Source organism: Pseudonaja textilis, chromosome 15 (genome assembly GCF_049901715.1).
Source record: "Pseudonaja textilis isolate UNSWEBS1 chromosome 15, rPseTex1.2, whole genome shotgun sequence".
Taxonomy (NCBI): Eukaryota; Metazoa; Chordata; class Lepidosauria; order Squamata; family Elapidae; genus Pseudonaja; species Pseudonaja textilis.
This window is the reverse complement of record NC_142004.1, coordinates 10,197,516-10,219,388: the sequence shown is the minus strand read 5'-3', so window position 1 is coordinate 10,219,388 and position 21,873 is coordinate 10,197,516. Positions and strand designations below refer to the sequence as shown.

At 44.2% G+C, this 21,873-nt stretch overlaps 1 protein-coding gene across 1 annotated transcript in view; it reads left to right on the top strand.

The window, feature by feature from the left end:
* LOC113446513 (transmembrane protein 132B) overlaps positions 1–21,873 on the top strand; it is a 209,520-nt gene that overhangs the window by 152,116 nt on the left and 35,531 nt on the right. The window contains exon 4 of the mRNA XM_087913473.1: positions 966–1,152. Within this exon, the coding sequence (XP_087769599.1) occupies positions 966–1,152 (187 nt within the window). The remainder of the gene's footprint in view (positions 1–965; positions 1,153–21,873) is intronic.

Below are 21,873 nucleotides of genomic sequence, written 5' to 3'. Positions count from 1 at the left end.
TCTCCTGATCTGGGTCACTTTGCATACTGTTGGGAACGGCCTGTGATTTCAACTCTCTTCCGTATCACGGCTGGGCTTAACGGGATGTGCTCTTGAAAAGGAAAAGTATCGGGAAAGTATCCTGAACGCTGAGGTGTCTATTTCAAGGGAGGTCTGGGGTGGGAGGAGGACTCACACAATGCTTCATTTCCAGTGTTTACATAATGACTGCTTCTGGTTGATGCTGTTCTACCAAGTCCATGTCAACTCATAGATGGACTTTCTCCAGGAAGATCTATCCAGTGCTGGGATTCAAATTGTTTTTACTACCTGTGGGTTCTGTGGGCGTGGCTTGAAGGGGCGTGGCAGGGGAAGGAGACTGTAAAATCTCCAGTCAGAGGTGGGATATGCTGGTTCTCCGAACTACTCAAATTTTCTGCTACCGGTTCTCCAGAACTGGTCAGAACCTGCTGAATCCCACCTCTGAATCTATCCCCAACTGTCCCTTTGGATCTTCTAGCTGGGAACACCTCACCTCTTTAATTTTCTTCATTATAGGCTCTTGAATTTGCCTCTGTTATAAGCATGCTAGAGAGATACGGTTATGTTTCTTATTTTTTCTCCTAGTAGCCTTTCTAAAGCCATCATTTGGGGGAGCTTGACTTGAATTTTTTTCTCCTTTTCTCCACATCACAGCCAATAATGATAACGATAATGATAACAAAAGTCCTTTTATAAAATTCAGTTTCTTAAACCATGAGATAGATAGACAGACAGAGTCAGACAGATGGTAGATAGATATAGAATAAAGACAGAGATAGATAGAGACAGACTGATGATAAATATAGATAGATAGGAAGAAAGAGAAAGAAAGAAAGAAAGAAAGAAAGAAAGAAAGAAAGAAAGAAAGAAAGAAAGAAAGAAAGAAAGAAAGAAAAAGAATAGAGAAACAGGTCCTACTGTTCTGTTTCTTTTTCTCCTCCCAGGATCAACATAACTTCTTATGAGATCTTTCAAATGGATTTTGAAATCGACAACAGCAGTGAGTTGGCTGGAGCCCAACAAATTACCTGGCAGGTTGAGTACCCTCGAGATGAGGCTGCGAGTGAGCTGGTGGTCTCCGAGATCTTTGTCAGCCAATCTACGTTCATGGGAATTGTTCCACTTGCGATGGTAAGAGTTTTGTTTTAAACAAAGTTTCCTTGTGAAGTTTCCGCCAAATTTCCCTTCTGCCAAATTTCCCTTCTGGTGAGGCTACTTGGTTAGGAAATGAAACCAGTTGTAAGTTTACAGGGACAGAATCTCGAAAGGGTGAATTTCTTCATGGTTGGATCTCAGTACTATCAGACCCAACTGGCCAGGCTAACAACAATAATAATAACAACAAAAGTGATATATTCCAGTCTTTGGTCTTCAGGAAAAAAAAAATGGTTGTAAGTCAAATTAGACTCTTGGTCCATTTCACTTGGCACTTCAGACTTAGAGGCAGATTAGAGTTTGCCCAACATTGATCTTATCTTTTTGGACAACAAGGAAGATTCATGACCCTTTCATTCCCTCAACATTATTCCTCTAGAGCAGGGGTGTCAAACTCAATTTCATTATGATCTTCCTTCCTTCCTTCCTTCCTTCCTTCCTTCCTTCCTCCCTCCCTCCCTCCTCCCTCCCTCCCTCCCTCCCTCCCTCCCTCCCTCCTCCCCTCCTCCTTCCTCCTTCCTTCCTTCCTTCCTTCCTTCCTTCCTTCCTTCCTTCCTTCCTTCCTTCCTTCCTTCTTCCTTCCCCTCTTTCCTTCTTTTTTGTTCCTTCCTTGCTCTCTTACCGTCTTGCCTTCTTTCCCTTTGTCTTTCCTCTTTCTCTTTCTGTCCCTCCTTGCAGGTTCCAATGCAAAGGGGGAAATATTTCTCCTTTTGTTTTTAGGCTGCAGGAAACGGTCACAGCTGAAAATGGGGTGCAGGGGAGGGACGTGCGTGTCCTCCCTGAGCTCTGTTTTGGCCCACGGAGGCACCAAGGGGCTGGGTCCTTTGCTGTTTACCCAGGCTAGCCCCGTGGGCTGGATATAAGCACTCCACGGGCTGGAAGCAGCCCGCCAGCTTTGAGTTTGATACCCCTGCTCTAGAGACAAAGAACGTCTTATGTCAGCATTCCAACGAACCAACTCCAAACCAACAAACTCCGAGTCAGGCGTTTTCTCCAAGTTCCATTTTATTAGAGTTGTCATATCGGCATATCTGGGAAAACCCGAATCCGGGAGTTCCGGGTTTTCCTTTCCCAAAGGAGAAATCAAAGATCCATTGCTTGCACCCACTATGGCCCAATCAAATCTTTGTCCCAAATGGAGACATTCTTTTAGACCCATGAAGGTGAACCTATGACACGCCTGCCACAGGTGGCACACAGAGCCATTGGTGCAGGCATGTGAGCCACAGACAAACTTATCTGCACTGTGCATGCGCACATCTCCCAGTTAATTTCGGTCTCCCAGAACTCGAGGGCAGCCTCTGCAGCCTTTGGAGGCTGAAAAACAGGCTTGTTTTGTCACCAGAAGTGACAAAACGGGCCCATTTCGTGGCCTGTGGGAGGCCAAAAAAGGCCTCAAAAAATGGGCCGAAAATCAACTGGGAGGTGCCCAGTGCAGGTAAGGGGGTGGCGGGGGGGGAATCGTGCACACATGTGCAGGGGGCATGGGGGGCACACACATTGCCTTCTGGATGCTGGCATGTGAGTGTGTGCATGCAAGCGCGTGTACAATTTTTGACACAGGCCCCATAAAGGTTAGCCACCACTGCTCTAGGCCCTTCTCTCCAGGTGCAGGGTGACTTGTCCTTGACATGTGAGAAAGAATGTTGAGTCTAATCTTCTACTCTCTATGAAATCCCCCCTCCCAAATTCCCAGGCACTAAATGTGGCAGCTTTGAAGCTTCTAAATGAAATATGGCTTCCAAAGCTGCCATCTTGATGGTGAGGAACATCAAAAAGAGGAATTCTGGTGACCCATAACCATCTTCACAATGTTGGGCAGATGTCCTAAAGGTGAATGGATAGATGTTGCGAGAGATAAATTGCACCAGGCTCCCATTGAGGGATTAAACCAAGCATAATGAAATGAGTTTTATTAGAGATCAGTCTGGAAGTAAGAACCTGGCTTCCCATGAGCTCATACGCTAGAAAATTATCTACACATTTAATTATCTTTCTGGAGAAGCAAGTTCTTTTGGCCAAGTAATGATCCATAATGTGGTCAGTGGGTTCTTTGCTGCTTTATAGGAGGAGAGAAAAACTGGTTTTTAAAGTGTTCCTGACACTCCGGATCCCTTACCTCTCTCGGTTATTTTATTAAGCCCAATGAAAATGAATTGCCATTCCATTTTGGGACCATTAGACCTCACATGTTAATCTGCATACCAGATGTTGAAAGAATCAATTATTAGGGACAGTTGACTGCCAAGAAAGAGAAGCAATGAAGTTGCCCAGGAGCAGAGCAACAGACGTTTCCATCTCAAGCAAGGCTTCGCGTGCCAGCAAATGCTAATTGTCGTCTAAACAAATGCAGCAACTGGTATCCGGAAGAGTCAAGTGCAGAGTTTCTCGAGGTCTTTTCAACTCGGCATCTGGCTCTTCAAACATCAAGTGGCAGAAGAAACAGAGTTGGAAGGGACTTTGGGGGTCTTCTCATCCAACCCCCTGCTCAAGTAAGAGACCCCCTACCATTTGAGACAAATGATCATTTAATCTCTTCTTAAACACCTCCAGTGATGGAGCACCCACAGCTTCTGCAGGCAACCCGTTTCGTTGGTTAATTGTTTCCTCTGTCAAAAAAATTCTCCCTAGTTCTAGGTTGCTTCTCTCTTTAATTAGTTAACATCCGTTGCTTCTTGTCTTGCTTTTTTGTACTTTGGAAAATGGATTGTCCTCCCTCTTCTTTGTGGCAGCCCCTCAAATATTGGAACCCTGCTGTCATGCCCCCGCTAGTCCTTCTTTTCATTAAACTAGATATACCCAATTCCTGCAACCATTCTTCATACACTTTAGCCTCTAGTCCTCTAATAATCTTTATTTGCTTTGGCGTGGTTGGAATAGTTCAGGGTGTGAAGATAGTCTGTTTCTGGTCCATATAGTTCAAACAAAACCTTGAGTTGTAGGTGCAGAGAACTAAGCCTGAAACCAGGTTTTGGTCACCACACTATAAAAAAAAAAGATGTTGAGACTCTGGAAAGAGTGCAGAGAAGAGCAACCAGGATGATTAGGGGGATGGAGGCTCAAACATACAATGAAAGGTTGCAGGAACTGGGCCTGGTTAATTAGGGAAGAGAAGGACCAGGGGAGGCATGAGAGCAGTTTTCCAATATTTGAGGGGCTGCCACAGAGAGGAGGAGGGGGTCACCTGAAGGCCAGAGAAGGAATAACGGATGGAAACTGATCAAGGAGAGATTCAACCTGGAAATAAGGAGAAACTTTCTGACAGTGAGAACAATCAAGCAATGGAACAGAAGTTGCCCTCGGAAGTTGTGGGAGCGCCATCACTTGAGACTTTCAAAAAGAAACTGGACTCCCATCTGTCAGAAATGGTGTAGGATCTCCTGCTTGGGTGGAGGGTTGGACTAGATGACCTACAAGGTCCCTTCTAACTCTAATTATCTGTTACCTGCTGCCTGGAAAGTGAGAGATCGAAACACTGAGCTAAAACTTCTCCTGAACGTGTTGTAGACTTTGTTCCATCCAGTCGGCTGTTCTCCAACTTTCCAGTTGGCATTTCAAAAGTCTTCCGTTCAAAAACTTCCATCAAGCTTTATGTCATAGGCCAGAAGGAACTAAGTTGATAAAAAAAAAAAAACAATCCCGAAATTAGAGATAAGTAATACTTGTTGAAAGAAGGTAGCAAACCAATGCCTGAAATTTCAGCTCCTGTTGTGACACAATGAAGAATCTCCACCGAGCGGTAATGTTGTGTTGTTTGGCCTTCTCTTTTGAGCCTGTCTCCATCTCTCCTTTGTTTTTCAAATTGTCAGATCTCCCATCCTGCTGTTTTTCACCACCTGTTTGAGAAATTAACTCTCATTGGGCTGAATCCTGGCAGAAATAGCTCAACTGCAGAATAACTGACACTGAATTGCCTAGCCAAGAGTTAACAGCTCAATGGGCTGCCTCCTGCCGGATACTTATATGCCATTATTAACACACTAAGCACTTTTCCAATCTTCTTAGTGTGGGGCCTACATACCGATCAATTCCCAAGGAGTTGCAATATCCCAGCCTAGCAATTATCCCATAGACTGCAAAAGGGCAATTTTGTGCCCGACAATATTTCAGCAGCCAATAGCTTTCTTGACTTATTTTTAGAAGAAATGTTAATGGTCAACCTCAAATCATCCAGCGTAAAAACCATGGTTTCAGGACAGAGGATTGGAACGAAGCTATACTTCTACCTAAAGTGTGAAGAGCAGATGCACCTGCATTAAGATGTTCCTGGCAAGTGTGTCGTGCACACTCACAAACACCGTTTGAACTCCAAGTCTGGATTTCTACATGCATGTTGCATGACAGTCTTGCTGGATGCATCTATGCATGTCATGACCCTGTCAGAGTCTGAATCTGAGGAGGAAGCCGGACAGCTGACAGGGAGTGGGAGTGTCGCTCCGTTGGCCATGGAGGAAGCTGGGCAGAGCAGGGAAGAGGTAGAACAAGGGAGAGGGAGTTCAGAGGAAGACCCAGGCCCGCCCCCTCTTCATCCTAGGGCACGCAGGGAGGAACGGAGAAGGGAGCAATGTGGGTTGCTTGGCTTACGGGGGAGAAAAGGGCCCTGATTCCCTTCATTAGCCATAGCTGGGAAAACAGTTGATAAGAAAGGCAGGCTGTGTGTGGCAGCTGCTGGGAACAAATGTGACTTTATCCTGTGTTGTCATGGCTTATCTGTGTTCCTGGCATCTTCCCAACCATGTGAGTTTTGCCGTGCTTTCAAGCTTGAAATTCTTGTTCCTGCCCTGCCAAACTAATTACTTCAGTTTGGCTTGTTTGGATTTTAAGTTACAGTTTGTGTTGACCATGTTTTGGACTTAATTTTCTGCAGTCAAAGGCTGTTCCTGGGAGAGTTTTTCTCCAGCCAGAAGGTAACCTGGACGCTGGGGGGGCAAGTTGGAGATAATAAAGGAACTCTTGTTGCTTATCTGACTGTGTTGCCTTTGTGCCACGCCCCTTTTGGGTCATCACATTACACATGATTGCTTTTTGAGACTTTCCTGGCTGGTTTCTGACACAGGAAGTTGAGGGGAGAAGCTTTACCCATGGGCAATCCACTTAACGATTCCAGTGAATCACTTAACAACCCCGGCAAAAAGAGCCGTAAAAATCAGGCAGGACTGACTGAACGCCCGCTTTGCTTAACATGGGGAAATTCTCGTCCCGACTGTGGTCATATGTCGAAGATGACCCATCCTCCATAAATCTTTTCATCCCTCTCTTTGGGAATCCTGTTCCCCCCGCCCTCCCTACAAATGCGCTCTCTCTTTTGATTAATGGCGGGCTAATATTGTGAATCACTTCGAAGTGCGGATGGTCTTCTATACTCCAGTAAGATTTCTTTTAAATGGGAAATTGAATAATGGGTAGTTCTGCCCTTCTCCCTCCACTCCATTCTAAGCTGCCCAAAGGCTGAACTGCTGACAAGAACAACCAGGAAAAATGGCCCTTAAAAGAAGCCGCCTTCTCGATAACTCAAGCCTGAAGGGGGGAAAAAAAATTGCTGAGTACATCAATTTCGGCATATTTGGGCAGAAGTAGCCAAAATGCTTCCAGGTATCGCTGCTCAGGGGGTAAGGCAACCCGTGGAGAATATTTTTCACTGATGATATATAGCCCGAGTGAGTATGAAAAGGGGTTACTAGCTCTGGCGGGCTTTGGTCCAAAAAAAGCGGAGAAATTTCCACTGCTCGAGGAAGAGTTGTTTTCATTTCTGCAACGTTCCTAATCGCAGCATTTTCCCCCCTCTTCCCTTGTTTGATCCAGTTTATTCAAAATGATAGAAAGGATGACTTAGGCACGCCCATAGCTTACCCCTGGCCCCATTGGGGAACAACAGGAATGTGGGAATGTGTCTCCTTTTTCAAAGATTCTTTCCAAGTCGTCTTTCTAAGGGAGCAAACCTTGTTCCTTTGTAATTCTGATGATGCTACCTGGTTGGGTCGTGAAACGTCTGCAAGAAAACAGCCAAGTTCAGATAACACCAGTCCTTCTTTCTCTTTCTCTTTTCCCTTCTCCATCTCCTTCTCCTTCATCCTTTTCTCCTCCTCCACTCCCTTCTAGAACTGATGTTGTTCTCTAGCTGGGTCATGAAATGTCTGCAAGAAAATATCCAAGGACCCAGGCTACCTCCTTCTCCTTCTCCTTTTCCTCTTCTCCTTCTTCTCCTCTTCCTCCAAGTACCTCACAGGCCTCCTTCTCCTCCTTGCTGCACACCCCACTCCCACTATCACTGATGATATTCCCTAGTTGGGTCCTGAAACGTCTGCAAGAAAACTACCAAGCTCAGAGAGCACAAGGACCTCATAGTTCAACCCTGAGCTACAAATATGCTTATCAAGTCTCTCTTTCTCTCTCTCTCTCTCTGTCTCTGTCTCTCTCTGTCTCTGTCTCTTCTCTCAGTCTCAGTCTCTCTCTCTCTCTCTGTTTCCCTCTCTCTGTTTCTCTCTCTGTCTCTGTCTCTCTCTCCCCCTCCCTCTCTCCCTCCCTCCCCCTCTGTCTGAAACATTGTCCCCACCTTCAATTCTCTCTCTTGTGGCATCAGCCCAGATTCTCATTTGATGCGCTGTCTAGCGTCAGATCAGTGAGTTCATTGTCTCTAATTTCCCTCTGGGCCCATTTTTTCCCAACCAGCCGGGAAAAGTATATTTTGCTTTTGGTCCTCCTTAATGACTTTGTGCGACTTTGCACCTGATTGGGTTGGTCAGCCCGTAAAGCGAATACAATTACCCGACCCATCGGGCTTCTGAAGGGGAATTTTGGCTGGCTGACCTTCTTGTGGAGGGGCGTTCTTTTGACTGGCTAAGCTACCCTTCGTTCTCATGCTACCTCACCTGAAAATTATTTCTGTTGTATTAGAGGCGCCCCAGTCACTTAATAAAACAAAATGAGCAGTCCAAAGTAAAGAAAAAGTAAAGAAAAACCGCATTTAAGTGCCCAGACTTTAGCTCTTCTCAGCCACCCCTTCCCCTCCAAAGTATTTGCACTTCTTAACAGTTGGCCGAGAGTTTGGCTGGTGCTGTGTAGATAATATTTCTCCCTACGCAATTTTTGGACAGTTGCTTTTAGTTTTATTGCCAATTAGCTTGGCATTCCACTTCTGTGGCTTAGCAGCAAAGGGCAGAAATCTGAACCCGAGGTCTCGTCAAAAGGGTATTATTTGTAAACCGGCAAAGAAATTGCAGATATTACGACATTATTGTGAATTAAATCCGGCTTGGAAAATAACAGACCAGACAGTAAAAATGACAATTCTGTCTTATCTCTGACAGTGTGTAAACCTTATTAGTAAGGGCTAATTGTCTCCCTCTGCATTTCAAAATTAAAGGATGAAGAGAGCTATTTCTCCATTATTACATTTCTGAATGCACAGCACTCGCATAAAACAAAAGCTACATATATGGGGAAATGCACCCGTAGTATTGATTTGTGCAGAGATTTTTATGGGAAGCGTTAGAGAGCTTCTGACACTGATGCATATAAAACCGTAGTAGCTATTCATTTAAACCAAGCCCGTATTCATAAAGGAGAATATTTATAGCTCAGGGTTGAAATGAGAGGTCCTTGGTGCCCTCTGAGCTTGGCTGTTTTCTTGCGGGCATTTCGTGACCCAGCTAGGTAACATCATCAGTGCTAGCAGGGAGCAGGGGTAATCTGATAGCACTGATGACATTCCGTAGCTGGGTAACCAAACCTCTGCAAGGAAAACCACCAAGCTCAGAAAACATCAAGAATACCAACAGTTCTGTCCTCCTCCTCTCTGCAAACTCCACATGAAAAACCAAGCTAAACAAGAACAAAAATATGAGACAAATAGAGGTTAATAAGAAGGGAACCATTTCAATAATTCCACGGTCCGTCAGGCTTGATGGTACAACCAAGGTTTTTTTTAAAAAAAAAAAATAAGTTTTTTTTATTGATCATATTTTAACAATTAAAAACATATTTCCACTCATTACAGAGTATTCATAACAGTGTTCACTCACACTGACATATTCCTAAATATGTAGGTTATTACTAAGTATTGTTACAGTTATTTCTGCATTCAGTTTAAGGCTTATATTGATATATTTACATAATTATTCACACAGTATTATTTCATCTTACCATAACTCCTACCTTTCTTTTGTTTATCCACTTTACATCTACTTTCTAATCAGTTATATCATAGGTTCCAGATCTTCCATCAATAGCCTATCGATCTCTGCACTTTCTAAAACCTTTTTTTATTATCAGGGTGTCAGAAGGAATAGTATCACATTTCCAATTCTGGGCATAGGCAATTCTTGCTGCAGTTATTATATGGAGTCTGGAGTAGTAAGTGGACGGCTATCATTTGTTAGGAAGCTAGGTTTCATCTGGGTGCCTGGTTGGGGTGTGTTTGAGCTGGAGGTATCGGGGGGCAGGATCTGTTTGTGCCCAGGTGTTTGCCTGGCTAGTGGTGTGGAGATTTTTTTGTTTGTGAGTGCAGGCTTCCAAATGATTGACAGTCTGGTGGAGTCATCTCTTCTATTCATGCTTTCAGGTCTTTTTTCAATCTCTATGGCTTCTCTGATAATTCTGTGGCTGGGGTTTTGGTGCCATTGAAATTGATGCTGTGAAGTTGTGTGTGTGTGTGTCTGTGTGTGTGTGTCTGTCTGTGTGTGTGTGTGCGTCTGTTCTAAAAATTTGGCACACATACATATATATATATATGTCAAATTTTTAGAACAGTTACCTTCGAAATCATTAAATTGCCAAATACAATTATCTTAAAAATATCAGAGCAGCTGTTCGAACATATGGGACCAGTGGAGAGCTTTCCCCATCCAGGGTCTTCAAACAGTTGCCCAAGGTTAATGCCTCTAATGCCTTATTCATTTGTCTTTTTTTTCTGAGGTATGTGTGTGAGTGTGTGTGTGTCTAGGGGAGGGGTAGATTTTGTTCTTCTAAAACATCCTATCCCTCATACGCTCTTGGACAAGCTCAGAAACTGGTGATAAAAGTAACTGAACGTATGCAGAAGTCCTGGAAACATATCATAGAATCATAGGGCCAGAAGGGACTTTGGAGGTCTTCTAGTCCCCGCCTTGCCCAAGACAGGAGACCTTATTGCATCCGGGACAAATGGTGTCCAGTTTCTTCTGGATGACCTTCAGTGATGGAGCAGCCATAACTCTGAGAGACAATCTGTCCCATCTGATTAATTGTTTTCACCGTCAAGAAATTCTTTCTTAACTCCTCAGATCCTTTAATACTTCAGCTCAAGGCTTGTTCTCCAGACCAGTTGCCACCTCGACTCTGGCTTTGGAAGGGATATTTTAATGTTAGGTTTGATGTAGTTATTGGGTGAGTTTGTTTGGGATTTCAAAGAATGGTGTAGGGTCTCTTGCTTAGGCGGGCAGGGGGGAGGATTTGGACAAGATCAGGGGTTGCCAACCTTTTGGACCTCAGGGACCACCAAACTTATAACTTTAAATCCCGCGGACCAGAGACCCTGGGAAAATCCCCCCAAAAAATCTGCAGGAAAATCCCCTACCCTGTTTTCCTACTGATCGATTGTTCTTTATTTGGGATCACAGGATACCATCTCCAGCTCCATTCTCAGCGGGATAGAGAGAGAGAGGGAGAGACTTTTGGCTTCATGCAAGGAAAGCAGCAGAAGCAGCAGAAGTCTTTCTTTTTCTCCCCCAAACCCCACCAGAAATGAGTCGGCGCAGCCTCTTGGAGCAGGAGGCCTTGCAGGGTCCCAAGTCTCATTTCTGGTGGAGTTTGGGGGAGAGAAAGAAAGACTTCTGCTGCTTTCCTTGCGTGTAGCCAAAAGCAGAAGAAGAAAGAAGCGGAAAGAAGCAGCCCGGTGGCCAGGTGAGATGTGTGGGGCGAGTGGGGCAAGTTCTCCTCCCTGCCCTTCCCCACTCCCCTCGCTACCTTGTGTGGTTCGCCATGCAGGCGACGCAAGCCTTGTGTTCCCATGGGCCTTGTGTTCCCATGCAGCCTGGATTAGTTAGTTAGTTTACTTTATTGTCATTGCACCTCGTACAACAAAATCAAACACCAGATATAGCATATATAGCATTTTTTTCTTTTTTTTGATATTATCTTTATAAAACATTATCAAGATTTGGTATGATCTTATGATTTATTGCAAAATAAATTAAGTAAACTATAGTTATCTCGATAAAGTATGAATTAATAAAATTATAGATAAATGTTTTTTTTAGTGATGATATTAGGTTATACAATTATTGATTGATAATATGAGCTATTATGTAATATAATTATATTAGTGACTAGGAAATGGATGCACACAAAAAAAGTGGTAAACCAACCGATGCACTGTTTGTAAATTTATGAAGAAGGATGATGTGTTTATGTTTTATGTGGTATGTCTATGTCGTTTTGTTGTTAAAATAAAAAACTTTAAAAAAAATCAAACACCATCTTCAGTGCACATCATGACCATGAAAATAAACGCAAACACACATCCTTCACGCTCCACATTAATTGTTTGGGGGGGATGCTTTAGGGATGACATTTCTCTGCAGACCACCAAAATTTTCTCATGGACCACCAGTGGTCCCTGGCACACTGGTGGGTGACCACTGGACTAGATGACCTATAAGCTCCCTTCCAACTTTAATTATCTGTAAAACGTACCCGGAAGAGCTTGTGAAAAGATCTCTGAGTCCAATCTATCTTTCAGATTTTTGGAGGCCTCTTTTTCTGAGGAGCAAAAGAGATCTGAGCTTCCAGGGGACGTGGTGGGTGGGGGGAATATGAACACCAATGCAACGAATCATTAACTGGGGTTACGATCTAAGGAATAAAGATAATAAATTTTTGAGCGTCAATCACTCCTGTCTTTTCTTCTCCCCCCCCCTCCTCTGCCCCACCCTCCGAATCTAATACAAGTAAAAGTAGAATCAAAAATGTTCACAGCAAACATCAGGATATGCACACAAAATAGAAATAACAAGTGTCAAGAGACAGGGATGATGTGATGGTAAATTACACGCTGATGAATCTGATGTTAAAAATAGAATTTTGGAAGCCTTTTAAATTCCCCATGGCCCACTTTACTTGCCGGTAAGGAGAAGCGAGCGAGCTCAGAAGATAAACAAAGCTGCTGTTTTAGCAAAGAGCTTCTGCGTCTTTGGATTGTTTTTTTTTTTTTCAAATCGCTGGCCACGCTAAAGTGTGTGTGTTTGTGTGGGTGGGCGGGTGTGTTTGTGTATTTGGAAAATCTGCTTGCTATTGTTTTTGCTCTGTTATTATTTATTCATTGATGCATTTATTTCAGGGAATTTACATTGCCGCCTATTTGCATGGGGCGACTCAAGGTGGCTTGCAGGAAGATGAAAACCTCATATAGAAAACGATAAAAACAATAGAAGCGAATAAACATGTAATAAATTCATAAAATAATCCCATGCCCCCTCACCCTGGCGACAACACATCACATGAGCCATTTGATGGGCTCCATCCCACTCTGGGTTTCACCAGGCTTGCTGGCAGAGCTAGATCTCCAGTGCCTTCTGGAAGGGTGTGTGGAGTGGGGGCCAGAATAATTTCTTGCGGCATGATGTTCCAGAGAGACGGAGCCACCACGGAGAAGGCCCTCCTTCTGGGTCCCATCAGGTGTATCTCCCTTGGGGATGGGACCCGTAACATTCCCTGCCTCCCCGCTCTGACGGGTTGGGTGGATGTGACGGCAGGAGATGTTCTCTCAGATCACCTGGTCCCAAGCCATGAAGGGCTTTATAGGGGACAACCAACATCTTGAATTGCAGCCGGAAGCAAATCAGCAACGAATGCAGCTCCCGCAGGAGGGGTAATACATGTGCACACCAGGGTCTGCACAAAACCATGCTGCATTTTGCACCAACTGGATCTTCCGGATGCTCTTCAAGGGCAGGCCCATGTAGAGCACCTTGCAATAGTCAAGATGGGAAGTGACTAGGGCGTGAGTGACCGTAAGTAGGGTATTTGCCACAGTGCCATTTTGCCCTGCAACATCGACTGAAACAGAGATTGGAAAAAACAGAGTCTTAAGTCACCCTCTTTCAAGGAAGGAAGGAAGGAAGGAAGGAAGGAAGGAAGGAAGGAAGGAAGGAAGGAAGGAAGGAAGGAAGGAAGGAAGGAAGGAAGGAAGGTTGGTCTTTAGTCTTGGTCACCACAATGTAAAAAAGACATTGAGACTCTGGAAAAAGTGCAGAGAAGAGCAACCAGGATGATGAGGGGACTGGAGGCTAAAACATACGATGAACGGTTGCAGGAACTGGGCCTGGCTAGTCTAGGGAAGAGAAGGACCAGGGGAGACAGGAGAGCAGCTTTCCAATATTTGAGGGGCTGCCACAGAGAGGAGGAAGAAGTCAAGCTATTTTCCAAGACACCCAAAGGCCAAACAAGGAACAATGGTTGGAGACTGATCAAGGAAAGATTCAACTTGGAAGTAAGGAGAATTTTTCTGACAGGGAGAACAATCAACCCGTGGAACAGAAGTTGCCTTCGGAAGTGGTGGGAGCTTCATCACTGGAAGCTTTCAAGAAGAGACTGGACTGCCATTTGTCAGAATTGATGTAGGGTCTCCAGCCAAAGCAGGGGGTTGGACTAGAAGACCTCCAAGGTCCCTTCCAACTCTGTTACCCTATTCTACTTTGTTTTATGGATGAAAAAGGTGGAATCTCAGCATCTGTAAGGCAAGAGCTACCTGACCAGTGGGGTACTTCTATAACACATTTTCACCTGTCCCTCTGAAATTTGATCCTACATAGTGAAAGAGCTTTTTCTATTGGATTCTGTCTCCTAAAGTTTCAGTGAAATTCTCTTTCCTTTCATCCAGCTCTTGGATTCTTGTCCCTTCACCAAATCCTCTGCAGATCTGGCCGCTCCATTTGAAGCCCAGAAACCATGTTTAGAGCTTTGGTCTGTATTGAACCTACACGTCATATATCAAGGAGGATCTTTTAAGCTGCATCTGACTCCCTGACCAGCGTTTTTGACCTCTCTGCTTTAGATAATCTCCTTAGATCTGGCAATGGAAAAGATCTTTTAACATCTCCAACACGATAAAGCATTTATGCTGATAGATAAGGAGATCAAACAATGTATCGGTGAACATAGGCAAGGAATAATTCCCCCAAGGGTTGTTATTGAATTCTCTAGGTCTTTTCTAAGGATCTGTATTGGGTTTCTCCCTCAATAGGACCAGAGTTGAATTTAAATTTCATCAGTAAGCCAGCTGTTGTTGACATGCCTGCCATTATTGTCTTATTCTCTTGGATTTATTCATGTCTTGTTTCAGCTGGTATTAGAAAGCACTTCAAAACACAGCTTTCTAAAAGGGTTACATTTTCCCAAAGACTTCTGGGATTTTATCCTGGGTGAATTCAGCCATCTGTAGTACCCCCAGTAAATGCTGTTAACATTTAACATCTTCTACTTAAGAAAGAAGACAGACGATGCCCAAGGAATGAAGAATCTCTTGGCTTCTTTCCTGCAGCTTCCTGTTTATTCGGATGGACAAGTGCTGTAGCTCCAAACTTGCTTACATCAGCTTATGCCCCGAGACTTCTGAATAAATATGCCCAGATTTGCATTGCAATCCAACGCTGTTTTATTTGATAGGCCTCCTTGAAATCCATCAGCCTTACCTGCATACAATTACGGTGTGTTACCAACAGAAGAGAGAATATTGATAGCTCTGGGTTGAACTGTGAGGTTGTCATTGCTCTCTGAGCTTGGTTGTTTTCTTGCAGATGTTTCATTACCCAACTAGATAACATCATCACTGCTAGTTAAGTAGGCAGGGAGGAGGAGGAGGTGGTGGTGGAGGAGGAGGAGGAGGAAGAGGATAGCTGTGGGGTCCGTAGTATTTTGTGAGCTTGGTTCACAAAGCTTGTTTGTTTTCTTACAGACATTTCATTATTCAACTAGGTAACATCAGTGCTAGTGAGTTATGCAGGGAGGAGGAGGACAACTCCTTCTGGTGATTGCCCTAATTAAATAATGAGCCTTGAGCAGAATCCAGAAGATTTATTAAGAGCAATATGACTGGCCTTAGCCTCTATGAAGCCAACTCTGGCATACGTAATTTACAGTCACCTGTGACCCTGTTTTCCCATCCTCCCTGGGTGTATCATATATCAGATGTTCCAATGAAGCACCGGGGCTAGGTGTCATCAATCATGTTCTCCAATTAAGGATTTCAGGGGCAGAAGATCCGGTAGCTTAGATACAATCTTTTTAAGATAATGGTGGAACGCACTTCTGGTTTTAAACCGCTGCCCCGCTCCTTCAGATATCCTCCCCTCCCCCTGTTTATGGCAGCTCTCAAACAGGCATAGGAATGCTTTACGAGTTGTCCTAGGGTCCTTAGTGCTTTCTGACCTGGTTCACCAAGCTTGCTTGTTTTCTTACATTTCATTACCCAACTAGGTAATATCCTCAGTGCTAGTGAGGTTTGCAGGGAGGAGGAGGAGGAAGAGACCTGTGAGGTCCTTGGTGCTTCCTGAGGGTTGTTTTCTTGCAGATATTTCACTACTCAACTACATAATATCATCAGTGCTGGAAGGGAATGGAGTTTGTTGACAGGAGTGCTTGGTGCTCTGAGCTGGGTGGGTTTTCTTGCAGACTTTTCATGACCCAACTAGGTAACATCATCAGTGGCAGAAAGGGCAAAGTATACAAAGAGGGAGCAAACCCCACTCCCTTCTAGTACTGATGGCATTACTTTGATTGGGTAATTAAACACCAGCAAGAAAACTACTAAGTTCAGAGGGCACCAAGGACCCCCACAACGTGAATGTGTGATAAGCTGAATGGCAAGAGGGGCTTCCTAGGGCTGTATTATTTGCTTGGGCTAGGCCATTTAGATTCAGGATTACATTTGGAGCTTGAAAGAGTGACTTTGGAGATAAAAATGGCGGATCAATTAGATCTACGATCCATTTGTTGTCTATGGCATCCAGAAGAATACTCAACATCATTGTTCACCTACCTTGTTCCTTCAAATTCTGTCTTTCCATTTCATGGAAGGCCACAGAGAAAACCATTGCTTGCATCATTTTGATGTGTCTGGATATAAATGCAGCACAGAAGATGAATATTTTCCCCCTCAAGGACTTAATGGCTGTCCTACCATGCGCTAATTGGCAGCGTATTTCTTGATTGCTAGTATCTTGAACGTTGATCATTGATTATCAAAGGCAGATGCTCTTCACCACTCCAGAGTTTTCTAAGGGTGGTTGCTATACTTGTTGTCACTAATTTGACCTTCGTTATATTAGTCCCATATTTTTTTCCCACTGTGCTCCTCATCTCTCATTATTAAAGTTTGCAAATCACTTCCATTCCATCAGAATAGTGCAATTAGCACAGCACAGATGATAGATACGTCTAACTCCCAATTTTAATAGCACATACATTTTCTTCCAAACAAGCTTCCTTTGATTATATATATATGTGTGTGTATGTGTGTGTGTGTATCATTTAGTTTGAGTAAATAAGGACGGAGAATAGTAATATCACTTAGACTTATATACTGCTTTACAGTGCTTTACAGCACTAAGTGGTTTATGGAGTCAGCATATTGCCCCCAGTAATTTGGGTCCTCATTTATTTTACCCACCTTGGAAGGAGGGAAGGCTGAGTCAACCTTGAGCCTGGTGAGATTTGAATACCAAATTGCAGTCAGCAGAAGTAGTCTGCAGTACTGCACTCTTAACAGCTGAGCCACCATGGAAAGAAGGAAGAAGGGAGGGAGGGAGGAAAGGAAGAACAATAACAATAGCACTTAGACTTATATACCACTTCACAGTGCTTTCCAGCTGTCTCTAAGTGGTTTACAAATGTCAGCCTATTGCCCCCAACAATCTGGGTCCTCATTTTATTGACCTTGGAAGGGTGGAAGGCTGAGTCGACCTTGAGCCTGGTGAGATTCGAACCGCCAAATTGCAGGCAGCTGGCTGCAGCAGAAGTAGCCCTGCAGTACTGCACTCTAACCACTGCGCCACCGTGGCTCAGAATACATCCTTGTCTTACTCAACCGACTGGCTCCCATGTTTTCCTCTCTGGACTGTGGCTTTCTGTCCCATGCTTTTAAGTTTTGCTCAAAGACAAAAGACAATCTACCCCTTGATGCATTCAACACAACCAAAAGCCCTCGTTTAATCATCGATGAAACACACATCGAGGGGGGTTTGTGTGTGTGTTTGTGGGGGGGGGGGGAGCTAATTTTTTTAGCTTTATCAACGATCCAGCATGAGTTTGAAGTAGCTGGAGGAAAGAGCGAGGGAAGAAGTTGGGCAATAGAATAGCTTTTCAGTGTTGGGCACAAAGCCTGTTTGGTGTAGAGCACATCCCGTCCTTTTAATTATTTCATCCTGTCTTTCCAAGCTTAGCTTGGTGTAGGGAGCGAAGATAATGAGGGGGCTGAACACGTTGGAGAAAGCCACAAGGCTTCATCCTTTGAAGCATTGTATCGCTTTACACATCAACAATAACACCTTAGGAACGAGTTATATGCAATCATCTTGGATAGAATATACATTGCATGCACTTTTAAAAGAAAAATGGAGATGGATGCAGAAAAAGCAAGCCTTCTGCTTGATTCCATTGTGCAAATTCATCCTTGGGTTTAAAAAAATAAATGAAGGGAAGTCCAGAAGACCAAACTCTGAAGCAGGATGAGTATAACTGATGTTTTGCAGAGAAAAAAAAATCAGTAAGGAAAATAATAATAATAATAAACTTGAGTCTTGGGAGTGAACAGAAGCTATCCTTCATAAAAGAGAGAGGGAGGGAAAGAGAGAGAGAAAGAAAGAAGGTAAATGAAAGAAAGGAAAGGAAAAGAAGGGAGGAGGCAAAGAAAGAGAAGGAAAGAAGGGGAAAAAAAGAAAGGAAGGGAGAAAGGACAGGAAAGAAAGAGGGAGGGGAGGGGAGGAAAGGAAAGGAGAGGAAAGGAATGGGGAGGAAAGGAAAAGAAAGAAGAGGGGAGGAAAGGAAGGGAAAGAGAGAGGGAGGGAGGGAGGGGAGGAAAGGAAAGGGAAGAGAGAGACGGAAGGGGGAGGAAAGGAAGGGGAAGAAAGGAAAAAGAAAGAGGGAGGGACGGAAGGAAGGAAAGGAAAGGAGGGAGGGAGGAAAGGAAAGGAAAGGGGGAGGAGGAGGGGAAGAAAGGAAGGAAAGGAAAGAAAGGGAGGGAGGAGGAAAGAAAAGGGAGGGAGGGAAGAGAGGAAGGAAGGAAGGAATCCAACATAGAAATAGGCTTGAACAATTAGGTGGAAGACTTGCAGTGAAAGTAAGTAAGAGAAAAAAGGAAAATGTCCATGGAAAGCAAGACTGTTCTAAAGGAGGAAGGAAAAGGCTGGCTGGGATTGAGAAGCGGGCGGCGGTGTTTACACCTGTCGTTTCCGGGGGTGGATAATGCAATCCGAAATCTGCCCTGGGAGCAAAGTCACTCTATTCTTGCAAAGTCAATTTGCACCGTCTGCATTCTTTTGGATTTCATTGGCGCTTTTCCCTCTGGATGTCGCCGGCGGGATCATTATAATCATTATTATATAATTTTTTTTTTTTAAAAAAAAGGATTCTCATAAACTGCCTCCAGAAACAGGGGACGGGGGAAAGAAAGAAAGGTAAAAAAAAGATGCATTCAGCCAGGAAAAAATAAAATAAAAACCAGTTGGTGCAGCAGCAGCAGCAGCAGCAAAAAAAAGAGAGCAGGTTTTGGAAGGATTTCCTGACCTTCCGTGTTAGCCAGGCTTTGACATTAATATTTTGTTCACAGGAGGCTGGAAGGGGAGGGGGAGAATGAAAAAGGAAGAGGGTTTAACCGGGGGGGGGGGGACTTTCGCCCCCCACCAACCCTCACCACACTGATTTCCCTATCAGGCCTTCGCCTTTTCTTATTTCAGCCCTGTCAACATTGGGATGGTCGTGTTTTCATTTCAGTGCCGCTTTTGGAAAAACCACTTAGGGAATCTGTCTCGTGAAGAGCAAGATATCTATCAATAACAAATTATCATGATCATCCTCTCACTTTGGATTAGTTTAGCATTAGAGAGAGAGAGAGCGGGGGTGGGTGGGTGGGAGGGTGAAGGAAGGCCTGATAACAGCATCTACCAGCAGGAGAGATCAAGTAAAACATCTCAGCCAATATTCCCCGCTGGTTTTATGGGGCTCCATCCGGAGAGAGACCAAGCGATGCGCTGGTTTTGTTTAAGCTCGCAATTGTAACAGGGCAGAATCTTGCTCCCAGTTCCTTCCTCCCTCCCTCCCTTCCTACCTTCTTTCTCTTTCTTCTTCCCTCCTCCCTCCCTCCCTTCCTCCCTCCCTTCTTTCTCCCTTCTCTTTTGCCCTTTCTCCTTCCTTCTTTCCTTCCTCCTTCCCTCTCTCCCGCCTTCCCTCCCTCCCTTCTCTTTCTCTCTTTCTCCTTCCCTCCTTCCTTCCTTCTTTCCTCCCTCCCTTCCTTCTTTCTCCCTTTCTCCTCCTTGTCCTTCCTTCCTTCCTTCCCTCCCTCCTCTTTCTTTCTTTCTTTCTTTCTTTCTTTCTTTCTTTCTTTCTTTCTTTCTTTCTTTCTTTCTTTCTTTCTTTCTTTCTTTCTTTCTCCCTTCCGTCCCTTCCTTTCTTTCCTTCATTCTCTCTCTCCTCTCTTTCTCACCATTTTCTTTAAACTTCTTTCCTTCCATCCTCCATTAACCAACCTTCCTTCCTTCCTTCCTTCCTTCCTTCCTTCCTTCCTTCCTTCTCTCCTTCCTTCCTTCCTTCTCTCCTTCCTTCCTTCTCTCTCGCTCTCTCTCTCTCTCCCTCTGGCAAACCTTTTAAAACCTTCTTTCTTGTCCTGAAGGATTCTTATCTTTGCCATTTTCGCTTTTAAAACATCTTTTATGCTGTTTCCTTGTTTTTTATGAAACTGCCCAGGGTCCCTGGGAGATTCAGGAGGCCTATAAACTGAATAAACAAATAGTCCACATTTTTTTGCAGCGAATGTTTCAAGGAGCTGCGTAAAGGCAAAACCTGCCCACCGAAAGATTTGCCCGTTTCATTTTTACTCAGCAAAACAGGTTTCACTATGGGGTGTGTGCGCGTGTGTGTGTGGAACAGAAGACGAATTAAAAAGAGATCAGATGGTCCACCTCAACCTTCCTGCGTTTTCTTCCCTGCTGGTTTCCTGGCTTACTTGCTTGTCCAAATGGTGCGTTATTATGGAGAGCGCTCCATTTCAACAGATTGGACCATCAAAATACGGCAGGTGACAATTTCCCAAGGAAAGGTCAGCCCTTCTTGGCGTCACATTTCCCCCACTTGCCTTCCCATTGGGAACCTTCTGGGGTATAACAGGTGAGGAGGATTCATCTTGCAAGAAGAAGATTAATATTAAATGGGAGAGAGCAAGAGAGGAGGAGAGAGAGAGAGAGGAGAGACTGAGAGCAAGAGAGAGAGGGAGGGAGAGAGAGAGAAGGAGGGAGAGAGAGAGATGAGAGCAAGAGAGAGAGGAAGGGAGGGAGAGAGAAAGAGAGACTGAGAGCAAGAGAGAGAGGGAGGGAGAGAGGAAGGGGGAGAGAGAAAGAGAGAGAGACAGGAAAGAGAGAAAAGAGAGAAAAGAGAGAGAGAGAAAAGGAGAAGAGAGATGGGGAGAGAGAAGTGAGAGAGAGAAGGAGAAAGAGAAAGAAAGGGGAGAGAAGAGAGACAGGAGAGAGAGAGAGAGAGAAAAGTAGAGGAGAGAAAAGAGAGAGAAAAGGAGAAGAGAAATAGGGAGAGAGAAGTGAGAGAGAGAAGGAGAAAGAGAAAGAAAGAAAGAGGGGAGAGAAGAGAGAGACAGGAGAGAGAGAGAGAAGAGAGAAAAATAGAGAGGAGAGAAGAGAAAAGGAGAAGAGAGACTGGGAGAGAAGTGAGAGAGAGAAGGAGAAAGAGAAAGAAAGAAAGAAAGGGGAGAGAAGAGAGAGACAGGAGAGAGAGAGAAGAGAGAAAAATAGGAGAGAAAAGAGAGAGAGTAAAGGAGAAGAGAGATAGGGAGAGAGAAGTGAGAGAGAGAAGGAGAAAGAGAATGAATGAAAGAAAGAAAGAAAAAGAAAGAAAGAAAGAAAGAAAGAGGGGAGAGAAGAGAGAGACAGGAGAGAGAGAGAAGAGAGAAAAATAGAGAGGAGAGAAGAGAAAAGGAGAAGAGAGTCAGGGAGAGAGAAGTAAGAGAGAGAAGGAGAAAGAGAAAGGGGAGAGAAGATAGAGACACGAGAGAGAGAAGATAGAAAAAGAGAGAAGAGAGAGGTCAATTATATTTCCTTAGGTGGATCTAGCAAACGGGAGATTGCAGCATTATTTCAGCATTATTTCAGGTGGAAGTCACCGGCTAATGGAATTGATTTAGCCACAGAATACTCTCAATTAACCTACACTGCAAATAAAGCCTGCAAAGAGAGAATACGGTTGGGCCACCTTCCTCCATAAAGGTGATGGAAGAGGGAGATTCTTGCAAAGAATATGAGAGGATCAGAGTCACCCCAAAACAGAAGAAAAAGTTTGATAGAAGAACGGTTGCAGGCTTTGGGTTTGGCTACTCTAGAGAAAAGAAGGACTAGGAGTGATATGATTGGAGCGTTACAACGTTTTAGGGGCTGCCCAAAGAAGAGGGGGGGGGGCAACTTATTCTCCAAAGCCCAGAAGGCAGGACAAGAAACAGTGGTTGGA